General features: G+C 51.5%; 1 protein-coding gene across 3 annotated transcripts in view; it reads left to right on the top strand.

Moving 5' to 3' along the window:
• The window catches only part of Atp9a (ATPase phospholipid transporting 9A (putative)), a 97,668-nt gene that overhangs the window by 43,105 nt on the left and 40,602 nt on the right, over positions 1–13,961 (top strand). For all 3 annotated transcript variants that reach the window (XM_041670195.1, XM_041670196.1, XM_041670197.1), the window contains exons 7-10: positions 504–598; positions 6,643–6,723; positions 7,657–7,732; positions 12,921–12,997. In XM_041670195.1, coding sequence (XP_041526129.1) covers positions 504–598; positions 6,643–6,723; positions 7,657–7,732; positions 12,921–12,997 — 329 coding nt within the window. The remainder of the gene's footprint in view (positions 1–503; positions 599–6,642; positions 6,724–7,656; positions 7,733–12,920; positions 12,998–13,961) is intronic.

The following is a 13,961-nucleotide window of genomic DNA, read 5'->3' on the forward strand; positions in this document are numbered from 1 at the left end:
AACTCACAGAGCTCCACCTGCCTCTGCCTCTTGAGTGCTGGGATCAAAGGTGTGCTCCAAGTGTCACACATTTTAAACCTTGCATTTGTGAAGCAGAGGCAGGCATATCTCTGTGTCCAGGTCATAAGGTACATAGTGAGACCCTGTCTCAAACAAAATACCCAAACTGGTGAAATGCCTACGCCTCTGCCTGGGAATGGTCACAGGAGTGACTATCCTATGCTGGCCACTGTCCCTTTACCCTGCTGGATTGTTACAACAGGCAACATGTCTCCTCTTTTTACATATTAAGGCTCAACAAAGTCGAGGGCCTAGCTCTAGTCCTAGAGTGAGGGTTTGGGTCCAGAGCTTGTAGAGGGGTGGAAAGTGGAGATCTATTTTCCTTGCGAGTTTCTGGCCATTGATGGGCCATTTCTTCAAGGAGCAGAGCAGACACTGCCCTGAGCTGCTCAGGGAAACACACTTGGGTTGCAGACATCAGACAGTGCCCCATCTCTCTGCAGGATCTTGCTTCTTGCGCACGGACCAGCTGGATGGAGAGACAGACTGGAAGCTTCGACTGCCGGTGGCCTGCACACAGAGGCTCCCCACAGCTGCTGTGAGTGGCTTCTCTCAAGAACTGTATACTGACCACCAGGTCACAGCCTGGTTCTCACACTCAGATGTCCTCGGAGGCCAGGGGGGTGGGGCATGATATGTGAAATGGGGCTGGTGGGGGAACTGGAAAACCTTGAGTCACATTGGTTCCACTTAACTGATCGTACCAAAGTCAGCCCCAATCCCCATATGAGGAGTGAGTGCTTCTCTGATGGTGATGGTGCCGGTTTCCTGGGTTGTAAGGGAAGGCCTAACATGTAGTCCTTCTGCTAAGAGCTCCCAGGGCAGTGGTTCCCAACCTTCCTAATGCTGTGACCCTTTAATACAGGTCCTCATGTTGTGGTGACCCCAACCATAACATTGTTTTCATTGCTACATCCAAACTGTAAATTTGCTACAGTTATGAATTGTAACATAAATATCTGATATTCAGGATCTCTGATACGCCACCGCTGTCTTGATCCACAGGTTGGTAGAGGCTGTTCATCATACTGAGAGCCTGTTCTGCAGGTGTTGGTGGTTTGAAAAAGTGTGGCCCCCATAGGCTCATGAAGTGGAATGCTTAGTCACCTGGGAGTGGCACTACTTGAGAAGGATTAGGAGGTGTGGTCTTGTCAGAGAAAGTGTGTCACTGAGGTTGGGCTTTGAGGTTTCTAAAGCACATGCAAGGCCCAGTCTCCCTTAGCCTCGGTGGATTGTAGCTCTCAGCTGTGGGCCCAGGACCGTACATGCCTCCATGCTTTCAGCGTGATGATAGTGGACTAACCCGGGAACTGTAAGCAAGCCCCACTTAAGGCTTTCATTTTGATGAGTTGCGTTGGTCTTGGTGTCTCTTCACAGCAATAGAACAGTGACTGGGACAGCAGGCCTTGGCCTTGTCCTCAGCCACAGGTCTCTGCTCTGACCTCGGGGGCTGCCCCTCTGACCACTGACCCCTTGCTCAAGTGTGTGACTGCCTCGGATTGTTCCTGTACCGTCCTCTAGAGAGATGCTCTTTCTCAGGGGTCAGCCCGGCAGGCCCGTCACATCGCTCTGTGAACAAGTGTCTCCTCTAGCCAACAGGTGCCTGCATTGATTTTGGTTTTGTCTGAGTGTTGGTTTTTTCCCCATTATTTCCTTTGTGCTCGGGATTGAACCCGGAGCCCCCAGTGCTAGGGTATTGTGTTACCACTGAGATATACCCCACATTTTCTGATCACCCACACCTGGCATTCCCTCCTTACCCACTTCCAGGCAGGGTCCCTTCCCGTAGCCACTGACTAGTGTGCCCTGCTGTGCCCTCGTACATAGAACCAGGTGGCCACAGGGCACAGCCCCTGTCTAGAGGTTTGGCACAGTAGCTGACAAAATTTAACTTTAATTTTTATTTATTTAGTGTGCATGTATTTTTGTGTGGCCCACACGCCACAGCCACGTATAGAAGTCACAGGACAACTTGTGGGAGTCAAGTCTCACTTTCCACCAAGTGGGTCCTAGGGATTAAACTCATGTTTGTGTCAGGATTGGACATGCATGCCTTTATCTACTGAGCCATCTCACTGCTCCCTGCCAAGCCGATTTAAATGCCCACAGTCCAGTTCTCCCACAAACATCCTAGAGTGGCTGAGTGGAATGCCAGTGTAGAGGTGTGGGCAGGAGCAAGTGCCACACCTTAGTGGCGTCAGTGTGATGATGAGCGTGGCCCTCATACTCACGGTCGGTCATACATGCCCTTTTCGAAGTTTGTTTTTTAATGAGAAAGTTTCTAGCCATGGTCCAGAAGCTCCAGCAACTGCTCTGCCTGTGAGAGAATTACTCCAAGGATGGGACTCTGCTCTTATCTCATGGGGCCTGTGTTTTATTTCCTGGTCGGAGTTCCCTAGAGAAAGGAGTCTGATCCCTATAATTACCGGGAGGTTTTGGTGCCAGAGTCGGAAGCAAAGATGCCAGAGTGTTCCGTGGCCTCAGATCAGAAGAGCCTCCTCGCTTTGCCCTTGTCTGGCCCCAGGCCTGTGCTGGGGAATTGAAAATAGATGAAGCTGTTGGCTCTGCGGTCAGGGAAACAGCAGTTGCCTCATTGGACCTGCAGGGATCAAGAGGACCAGTTTTTTTTTTTTTGTGGTTTTGTTTTGTTGTTTGTTTGTTTGTTTGTTTGTTTTAGAGTGAAAGAATTCTATCAGGGACAAAGAAATCTGCTGGGGCGTCTTCCCCAGGAGCCCATTAGTCTATTCCTGATTAAAAAACTAATCAAGCTGCTTGGGAAGCCAGGGAAGAAAGTAAGAGGCCCATCCCCAGCCTCTGCCCCAGATCTTATCGTCCTTCCAGAGGAGACTCTGTGAAGTGGGTGCCGGTCATTCCACACCCTTAGCGGAGCTCTTAGAGATGTGTGATTTAGGACAGTGGTGATGGTTTCTGGAGATAGGACCAGACCTTTGTGGTGTGTGGGGAAATCTCTGGTGCCTTTCCTTATCAGTCCTGGGGTGCGCAGTGCCTGAGGGGTGGCCAGTAGTCTCTACTAGCCCAGGCCCCCCCAGTGATTGATAGTAGAACTATTTATTTATTTATTTATGTACATTTTTGCTGTTTTGAGACAGGGTTGTAATTTGTAACTCAGGCCAGCCTCAAACTCTTGACCCTTCTGTCTCCACCTCCTAATGCTGGAACGACAGCCTCAAATCGCTCAAATTGTCATGTAGATCATTAAAAATTCATTTTTACATTTGTATAATCTTACAAGACTATCACAAAGCATCTGTTTTTTTTTTTTTTAACGTGTGGGTGCGTGCATGCATGCGTGTATGTGTGTGCTATTAGGGATCAAACTCAGACCCCTGAACATTCTAGGCAGCTCTGTCTGTTGAGTTCTTTGTATCTCGGTTGAACCCAGGGCCTCACACAAGCTAGGTGAGAGCAGTCTACCACTGCTCCATCTCCAAGTGCGTCCTTGTTTCAAGGGAAGAGTTATTGGGCTGGGCTGGGCTGGGCTGGGCTGGGCTTGCTAGCCTGCTCACCTGGCATGCATGAAGCCCTGGGTTGATCCCCAGCACCACAGAACCTGGCTAGGCATGGTGGCACACACCTCAGTCTCAGCTCTCAGGAGAAAGAGACCCCAAGGTCAGGAGATCAAGGTCATCCTTGACATAAATAGTGAGCCGAGAGTCAGCCTAGGCTGCATGAGGTCCTGTCTCTAAATACATAAGCAGATAAATAAGATTTATTTAGTAAGAGAACTCTTACTTCCCCTTTCCCTATAAACTATTCTGTGTTCCCTTGAAAAAGCAAGTGGGGGAGGGGGTGGGAAGAAATTTTCCAAGGGGCAAGAGTAGGGTAACCCCAAGCAGAGTGGGAGTACTCGAGCATGCGTCATGGTCCCCAGCACCACGAGGAGAGAAAAATGAAAAGAATCTAGAGATTGTTCAGAGTGGCCACTGGCGGGAGCTGTGACTTTTAGGCAGCACAACCACCGTAGCTTGCCTGGCGCCTGGAGGACCTGGCGGTCTCAGGGTCTCAGCCTGGCCCTGGAGGACCTGGTGGTCTAAGCCTGGCCCCTGGAGGACCTGGCAGTCTCAGGATCTCAGCCTGGCCCTGGAGGACCTGGGGGTCTCAGGGTCTCAGCCTGGCCCTGGAGGACCTGGTGGTCTCAGCCTGGCCCTGGAGGACCTGGGGGTCTCAGCCTGGCCCCTGGAGGACCTGGTGATCTCAGCCTGGCCCTGGAGGACCTGGGGGTCTCAACCTGGCCCTGGAGGACCTGGTGGTCTCAGCCTGGCTCTCTGGGGGAGGTGTCAGGATCTTAGTGATGTTTTTAAAGATCTTGGTGGAAATGAGGAAGTCAGGGCTAGTGAGGTCCCTCCGCAGGTAACAGGCACATGCTGCCAAGCCTGATGACCTGAGTTCAATCTCAGGGAAGCACACAGTGGGAGGAGAGAACTGTCTTCTAACCTCCACGTGTGTGCCTGACACATGTGCACACACTCACAGAGGTGATGAGGAGAGGGAGGAGCCATATCAGATGACTGTGTTCAAGTGAGAGCCAGGCACAGTGACCGCTCAAGGAGAGGTGGTGGCCTCCACTGCAAGGCAGGTGCAGACCTTTCTATATCTTGTTTTATATGCTGTACTCCGAGCTGCAGTGGTAGGTAAGGAGACTGAGGCCACGTGTGTTAGGGACAGCCCTGTGAAGGGGCTGGGATTGGGTCTTGCATTAAGTGTGCAAGGCCGTAGCTGCAACAGACACATGCTTGCTGAGTGAGCAAGGCTACAAGGGTGAGCAGCAGATGGTTGCTGAGTGTGTGAGGCTGCGCCTGTGACTAATGGGCGATTGACCAAGACCAGGAACCCTCGTCTGAGGAACCTTCTAGAGATCAAGCTCTGGAAGCAGATCCCATTACTCAGTAGCAAAAGCTTGAGAAAATGAATTTACGGTAAGTTCATAGTAGGCTGGTCAGAGGGCTCAGTGGGTAAAGGTGCTTGTTGTCATTCTCTCTATCCCTGGGACCCACAGGAGGAAAGAATCAACTCCTTCAGGAGGTCACCGTGTGTGTGTGTGGGGGGGGGAGAGAGAGAGAGAGAGAGAGATACCTCCCACCTAGACACACACATATTAAAAGAATAAATAAATTCCCCTTTCCCCCATGAGAATGAGCGGCTGTCTGTGTGCGTCTCCTGCCACCGCTCCCTGTTTTAGAGGGGCTCTTGTCCCCCCTCGGCCATGCAGCTTCTCCGTGCTGCAGCTCTTTCACGACACTTGACTTTCTCACCCTATTTCTTGTTTGAAGTTGCTTTCTTGTTTACCTGAAAAAAATTACAAAGTACACATAGTGTAAAATTTACCTTGGGGCCGGAGAGATGGGTCAGCCATTGAGATCTCGTGCTGCGTTCTCAGAGGACCTGAGTTCAGGTCCCAGAAGTGCTCTTCTGGCCTCTGTGGGCTTGCACTTGTGTGATGTGTATACACACCCACACAAACATACACTTCAGGTCCCTGTGGGTATGCACACATGTAGTGTAAACACACACACACACGCGCGCACACTCTTCTGGTCCCTGTGGGCATGCACACTTGTGTTGTACTCTCTTTAAATTTTACCATCTTAGCCCGTGTAAAGGAACATTAGACACATTCACAGCACTGAGGAAATGTGACCAGCCCCCATCTTCAGAACTCTTGATCTCCCTTCCCTCACCAGCCTTTAGCAGCCACTGCTTTCTGCCTCTCAGTACTCTTGGGGCCCTGTGGAACTGGAATCATATCTTTGTCGTGTGTGTGTGTGTGTGTGTGTGTGTGTGTGTGGTTCTGCTTGGCACAATGTCTCCAAGGTTCACCTGTTTGTAGCTAGGCTTGCTTCCTTTTCTGAAGCGGAGTAGCGTTCTGCAGAGAGCATGTATAATGTTTTATTTATCCATTCCTCCGTGATGGACGTTTGGGTTGATTAGTCCTCTTAGCTTTCGTGAAGAATGCGCAGGGGTGAAGACGTATCTCTTTGAGTGCCTGCTTTTGAGTCTTTTGGGTGTACATCCAGAAATGACGTTCCGGAATCCTGTGGTAATTGTGGAATTCCTCGAGGAAGCACCAAGCTGTTCTCCCACAGCTGTGCTGTCTTCCATACTTGATGACTGGGCTCCATTGGCTCTCATCCTTGCCAGCACTGGGTATTTTCTGCCTGTCTCCTTTGGATTTCCTTCCTGAGGAACCCTAGCTCTCCTACTTCCTTTTTGCGCTCCTCCCAGGGCCTCATACACGGGAGATACTTAGTATCTTCTTGTTAAATGAGAGCAACTGTTGCCATTGGGATGCGGTGCAGGTCAGGGGTGAGTCAGCCGGTGGCTGTTTGCCCGCCTGTTCTCTGCAGTGTAACTGTGCTTGGTAGGAGAAGTCAGCAGGTGTCTGTGTGCACACAGGAGCTGCGGGCTTTGTGTATGGCAATATCTACACTGACTTAAGGGAGATTTTTTTTCCTTTTATTGCCCTGTAGTTTGGAGGGTCTATTGGGAAAATAAAATACGTTTGCTTTTGAAATCTTGGTTCCAGACTCCTGTTTTTAACCCGGTGTTTTCCCTCTGGAACAGGACCTCCTGCAGATTCGGTCTTACGTGTATGCTGAAGAGCCCAACATTGACATTCACAACTTTCTGGGGACTTTCACCAGGGTGAGTGGACCTGAGTCCGATCTTAAGTGTGTGAGGCTTAAATTGGTTCTCACAGCTGCGCACTGCTGTCTGTCCGAGATTTCTTACCAAAGCCCCACCTGAAGGCTGGCAGGTGGAACGTTCTCCCAGCTCTGAGCTTGAGTTCTATCTAAAGCAGCAGGTGTTGTCACTGACTTTCGCTCTGAGGCCAACACAATCCCAGGGTCCTCACTGGTCATGAGGATCCTCTGTGCTAACAAGGCATGTCAGCACATCCTTATAACTCCAGTACTCGGGACGTTGAGGCAGGCGGACTGCTATGAGTTCATGGCCAGCCTGTCAAAACAGATGTACCAAACCACAAAATCCTGCCTTTTTTCTTTTTTTGAGGCAAGGCCTCTTTGGGTAGTATAGGGTGGCCCTGAACTCATGATCCTCCTGCCTCAGCCTCTCAAATGCTGAGATTTCATACCTACACATCCGAGCTGGGCGGTGGTGGCGCACGTCTTTAATCCCAGCACTCGGGAGGCAGAGGCAGGTGGATCTCTGTGAGTTCGAGACCACCCTGGTCTACAAGAGCTAGTTCCAGGACAGGCTCCAAAACCACATAGAAACTTTGTCTCGAAAAATCAAAAAAAAACAAAAACAAAAAACATACCTACACATCCCCGTGCCAGGCAAAACTGACATTTAATTGTGTATGTATGTGTGTGTATGAGGTGTGTGTATGGGTATGTGTGAGTGTGTGTGGTGTTTTTGTGTGATGCTAAAGATGGAGCTCAGGTCTTGTCTGTGTCAAGCAAGCCTCTAGCGCCCCCAACAGTCCCAACTCAAATCTGTCATTTTGTAAAAAGGATTTTAGCCTTGTCAGACTTTGTTATCTTTGGGGTCCTGGCCTCATCCCATAGAAAGTGATGGACGACTCTCAGTGTGTGTGTTTGTTGATCTTTTCAGGAAGACAGCGACCCTCCGATCAGCGAGAGTCTGAGCATCGAGAACACGCTGTGGGCCGGCACTGTCATCGCATCAGGTGAGGCCTGGCCAAGGAGCGTGGGAGAGTTTGAACCAGAAAGCCAGCCCTTGTGGAATTAGAATCATCACCTCTCAGCTGGGAAATGAACTTTAGGTCAAATGGAGCTTCGCACTTCCTCCAGCATCTCTGGGTGCCTAAACTAATATCTGACGTGTGGCCCGTGTGCCTTCTACAGCATCCACGCCAAGAACGGCCCATAATTGCCACTTCAGTCATAGTACCAAAAATTGGAGTGGTGTGGATGTTCTGGTTGGAAGCTATGTCTGTGGGGACTGTTCTCTTTGCCGAGACAGAGGCAGGAGAATACCAGGAAGGCTGGTTCTCTGTGTTGCAAACACTAGAGGGAGATGGAATGGTGGCTTTGATATTGATTGCTGGGGTGGGAGCAGTGGGCCTGTGAGCTAAGGCTAGCCCACAGCAGCAGGGGTTAATACTGCATGATGCAGGGTGTTGGGTGCTTCTGTGTATCACCTGCTGTCAACCACATCTGAGCTCTGGAGGCGAGGGCTGCACAGCGGATCAACTCTGAGAGGTCAGGGCCACACAGTGTGTCAATGCTGAGAGGTCAGGGTGCACAGTGGGTCAACTCTGAGAGGTCAGGGCCACATAGTGTGTCAATGCTGAGAGGTCAGGGTGCACAGTGTGTCAACGCTGAGAGGTCAGGGCCACACAGTGTGTCAACTCTGAGAGGTCAGGGTGCACAGTGTGTCAACGCTGAGAGGTCAGGGCCACACAGTGTGTCAACTCTGAGAGGTCAGGGTGCACAGTGTGTCAATGCTGAGAGGTCAGGGTGCACAGTGGGTCAACGCTAAGAGGTCAGGGCCACACAGTGTGTCAATGCTGAGAGGTCAGGGTGCACAGTGTGTCAACGCTGAGAGGTCAGGGCCACACAGTGTGTCAACTCTGAGAGGTCAGGGTGCACAGTGTGTCAATGCTGAGAGGTCAGGGTGCACAGTGGGTCAACTCTGAGAGGTCAGGGTGCACAGTGGGTCAACTCTGAGAGGTCAGGGCCACACAGTGTGTCAATGCTGAGAGGTCAGGGTACACAGTGGGTCAATGCTGAGAGGTCAGGGTGCACAGTGGGTTAGAAGCACAGTCCAGAAGAGAACTCAGGCTGTCAACCTGGGGTGGAAGGCAACAGTTGTGTGTGGGGCTACAATGTGGAGCAGTGGACACAGTGTCCAATTATGTTATGTTATAATCCCAGACAAAGGACTCAGTGATTCCTTCTCATCACCCCCCACCTATTTCTCTAGCTTGATGAATCTCTTGGCTTCTGTAGCACAGACAGGTGGGGATTCTGTGACTCTGGCAGTCAATGCACGTGTGTGTGGCAGGCTCAGAGCAGGACACAGAGATGAGCACCTCTGGGGACAGGTGTTTCCTTCTCTTGCCACTCACTGTCTTTGTGGTGGTTTGTTTGCCCTGGAGTCTACAAGGCCCTCAGTTTTTCTGAAGCGAGAGGTTGATCCCAAGAGTGAGCGGCCTCCAGGGCCTCCTAAGTGTAGACCCATGCCTGGGGCCTGCAGTGGCCTGTGCTTCACAGAGCATGTGGCTGCTCATGCCCACCCTGCTTGCCCAACCCCTGCAGCTTTGCCTTGCCCCTTGCTCCTTGAATTCTCTGCTTTTAGGCTGTTGGTAGATATTTATGATCACGAGACTTTTTATGCTTTGAAGATTGGACTGAAAAGTAAGATTCTCTTTTCTTTTTAATTTTTATTTATGTGAATGTGTGACCAGGTGCCTTTGAAGCCCAAAAGAGGGCATCAGTCCCCTGGAACTGGGGATACAGGCTGCTGGGAGCCCCAAAGGTCTCCTTTCACCCTTAACATCATCAGCGCTGGGAGGCCATGGCAGGAGGGGCATCAGTTCCGGCTTAGCCTGGGCTACAGGGAGACCCTGTCTTTAAAAAAAGTAAAAACAAGGCTGGGCTTGAGGAGGTAGACCTCTAACACTGGAGGCAGAGGCAGGGGATCTCTGTGAGTTCTAGGCTAGCCTGGCCTATATTCTAGGTCTCTCTAGACCCTGTCTCAAAAACAAACAAGACCAAACCAAGCAATTGGTACCATTGGCTGCCTGGGGTTCGGTCATCTTTGTTTTTGCCTTGTCGGTATTGTGTCCTTTAGACATTTTTTTATGTCAGAGTCCTTATATTTTTCTTACTCATTTCTCGTTTCTGTTTTTATAAAACATTTACCAGATGAGGCAGAGAGGGTGTCTGACTCCCTGGCCTGGGAACACAGGTGCTTGTGAGCTGCCACGTTGGTGGGAATTGAGTTGGGGCCTCTGCAAGAGCAGCGAGCCCACGTTGGTGCTTGTGTGGAGGGCAGAGGAAAGCTTGGCGGAGTCGCTTCTTGCCTTTCACCCTGTGGGTCCTGGATTCAGCTCAGGTCGGCAGAGTTGACGGTATGGTGCCGTACCCCTCTGAGCCATCTCGCCCACCTCACTGTCGGCCTTTGTTAAGCTTCTGTCCCATACCTCACTCTGTTGCTTGGAGACTGTCAGTCAAAGACTTTGATACAATAGACACTTTACAGAGCTCCGCTACCATTCTCTTGTTCTGGTTTTACAATATGAAATAAAGACATTCAGGGGATCATGGAATTGAATCTCAGAGTGGGCAAGTTTCTCGCTTGGAGTCGCACAGCCTCAGAGTGCCATCTCCGGGGAGGAGAGTAGGCAAACTGGAATCTTGTAACACGTGGTCTGTGTTCTTCCTGCATATGGGGCAGAAGAAGCAGGCAGGCTTTGCTGCTCTGCCTTCAGCAGATCAGTGTGAGAACTGGACATTTCCTGTGCTCCTAGTCGGCTTTAGGTCTCTGTGTGTCACTGAAGGTCCAGCTGCCTTAGCCAGCATCCATCTTCAGAGGATGCAGTTGCCATGACAACCCAATATATGCTGCTAGTTTTGATGGAAATGGAAGGTGTTGGCGAGACTCTTGGTCTGAGCAGCTCCTGTGGTAGCCCGTGTGCTTCAGGGTCCTGGATTCTAGCTGGTTGCTTCTCAGACTGGGTGGGAAACAGCTAGTTTGTGGGTTGTTCCCCGAGTCTGTGGTGCGGTCTTGTCCTGGCAAATGACCAGCACATAGTTACTCATGGACACTGTGCCATGTGACTGATAATGGCCCGTCTGGTCTACAGTCTGGCTCCTGTGCTCTGTCCCTAGATCCATGGTGGGACACTGCAGCAATGCCGAGCTGTTGTGAATATTCCTGGGAACTCCCTTTTAGAGGCTTAGCTTGTCTCTTTGGGTGAACTAAATGGGTTAAAAAATAACCCAGCAACCCGACAGGGTAACTGTCATCTGGGAGCTCAGTGAAGTGAGGGGTGGACTTGAGGGACCAGCAGGATCACTGATTGCAGGGTGCAAGGAGAGCAAGGAGCAGGAAAAGAAAGTGAGGACCCCGAAAGGTTAGAAGTTGGATCGTGTGCAGGGCTCTTCCATGAGTGGGTTGTGCTGAACAGCTGAGGCACTAGAGCCATGGACTCAGTGCTGGGCACGCGGCTCAGTCGGTAGAGCCTGCCGAGTGTCTGTCTCCCTGGATAACAGCCACACGGAACACGGAGCTGGGGTGCCAAGCTAGTGGAAGCACTGGGTGGTTAGGGCTGTTTCGGTGACTCCCCGTGTGGCTGGGCTGGAGTGTGGGATGTGTCCTTTGGGTACCACTCATTTTTACCACCCTCTCCCTGGAGTATGAGGGTCCAGGCAGGGCTGCATAGTATAGGAGAGGAGTGGTCACATAGCCACCTCAGCTTAGCCCAGGCTGGGGTCCCACTGTCTAACCACCTGCTCCAGCAACAGGCAGAGGGTGGGGTGCCCTCGTCCCAGCCGGCCATCTGCTGAGACCGTGCACAGAGCCCTCCTGCTCTGCCATCTGCTGAGCCTCCCGAGTGAGCGGAGCCTCATTGTGTGTTCACTGCAGGCATGGCCAAGCACTTTAGAACAAGCCTTTGTCCCATTGCAGCCCAGCCGTGGCAGGCTCTCCTCACAGATGTCTTTAAACCCCTTTGCAGCGGTGGTCCTGAGGGGGAGGGGGAGGGGGAGGGGGAGGGGGAGGGAAGAGAGGGTAGGAACTTGCCTTTCCCAGCAGGGAACACGGTGCTCATTTTCAGATTTTCTCAGCAAGGCCAGCCTCTCCTCGTCTTAGACTTTCACCTGGGTCCCCTCTGCTGACAAGGTGCACCCCGCCCACCTCTCCCACACCCTCCCTCTGCTGGGTTTCGTTGTGGCATCCTCCACACGTCTTAGTGGAGATGGTTCTTGGCCTCCTTATCATCTGGCATTTTCACACATGAGAAAAGGGAGTTACATTTTGACAGTACTGTGAAATTCCCATCAAAATAGATGGTACCGCTTTACAAGCTAGCCACCGGCGTGTGCAGCAAGGTCGCTTTCCCTCTTTCCAGCCAGCACTAGACGATGTCAGCTTTGCAAATTGTTGTCAGTGTAGGGAAAACGCTTTTGACAGTTCGCTCGGCTGAGTGTTTTTCTACATACGTTGCTGTTTGCATTTCTTCTCTAAGCCATTTTCCCTTAGAGGGAGTGAGGGCTTTGCTCCATGTGCCTTGAGGATGGAGGAGGGGAGTTCTGAGGAGGAGTTTCCTTCAAAGGCCAAGTTAGGTAGATGTGCAGAAAGCAGTCATGCAAGAGAATGGGCCAGGGACAGAAGGGAGGCAGTTGTAAGTTTCCATGCAGATGAGAATGTTCTGGTTATTTCTGGATGCTTATAAAGCTAGTGGCACAGGAGATAAGCTCCTACCCACAACTCACCTGCCACCAGGGGATGCTGCTTTCTCAGGCCAGCCCTGTCCAGAGCTGGAGGTAACCATAGAAACATTGCATTTTACTGTTGCATGAAGCACGTGCTAGCCCTGCATGGCTAGTGAAGGCTGCCGTGCATCTATGAACTAAGGGTCGTCTTCATGGAGCAGATGAAGTTTCAGCCATTGCCTGGGCTTGTGGCACCCCAGTGCTCAGTGCCACTTCGGTCCAGTGGCTCCTGGCACTCTTGTACCCCGTGAGCAGTGTGTGGAAAGGGTCCTCAAGCTGCTGGGATGGGCTTGTTTATAGACCTGCTGCCTTCCCTCCCTGCCCTCTCCCCTCCCTCCCTGCCTTCTTCCCTCCTTCTACTCCCTGCTCCCTGCTCCGCCTTCATGTTCATTTGGACTTGGTCTCTTGTTCCAGGCACTGTTGTAGGTGTTGTTCTGTACACGGGCAGAGAACTGCGGAGTGTCATGAACACCTCCGACCCCAGGAGTAAGGTAGGGGGACTCTAGCACACATGGGTCCGCGTTGACGGTGGGGAGGGACTGGGTTTTAAAGCTGCCTTGCACTAACTGATTGTCAGATGAGGCGGGGGAGGAGAGAGAGAGAGAGAGTGTATGTCTCTGAGTGTGCGTGTGTAGCCACAGCAGGTGTATGTCCCATGTCCCATCAACATGTGTAGCCACAGCAGGTGTATGTCCCGTGTCCCATCTACATGTGTAGCCACAGCAGGTGTATGTCCCGTGTCCCATCAACATATGTAGCCACAGCAGGTGTATGTCCCGTGTCCCATCAACATGTTGTCTCTTTCTCTTCTTGTACATCATGGCCGTCCCAGCCCCCTTCCATCTCCATCCTTTTATTTAGAATGTTACAGGATGTGTGTGGTGCTACATACCCACACCCAGCATTCCCAAGGTGGAGACAGGCAGATTAGGAGTTTAGGGCTATCCTTGTCTGCAGAGAGAGTTCAAGGTCAGCCTGTGTTACAAGAGGCAAGATTCTGTTTATAAAAAACAAAAGAGAACAGAATATCGTGAAAAGGTATGCCATATCGGTACACAGGTGGAGACCGCTTCCCAGACCTGAGTCAGGTTCACGCCAGCACTGACCTTATCCTTATACCTGTTGCTAACATGAAGTTTGAGCCTTTTTCTATGACATTATGGATTTGGTGTCCTTATTGCATTTTGGGACACATGAAGACACAGAAGTTTGGTTTTGTATGGGCGCTGTGCGTGCTGGAGCAGGGCTCTGCAGCTGAGTTGTGCCCCAGTCCCCAAGTACTCAGCCATTAGATGGGTGGCGGTGGTGTTGTCTACGCTGCTCAGGAAAGTCAGCCCCCAGCTGGGTAGGGCTGGGCTTTTGGGGTATGGTGGGGGACCAGCAGTGTACGACTAAAGCAGGGCTTGGTGTAGCACGGCAGGGGCTGTGCAGAGGTCAGCCCAGCCCAGCCCAGCG

The sequence above is a fragment of the Microtus oregoni genome, unplaced genomic scaffold (genome assembly GCF_018167655.1).
Source record: "Microtus oregoni isolate MIOR12 unplaced genomic scaffold, Mior012 000020F_ref0000438, whole genome shotgun sequence".
In the NCBI taxonomy this organism is placed as follows: Eukaryota; Metazoa; Chordata; class Mammalia; order Rodentia; family Cricetidae; genus Microtus; species Microtus oregoni.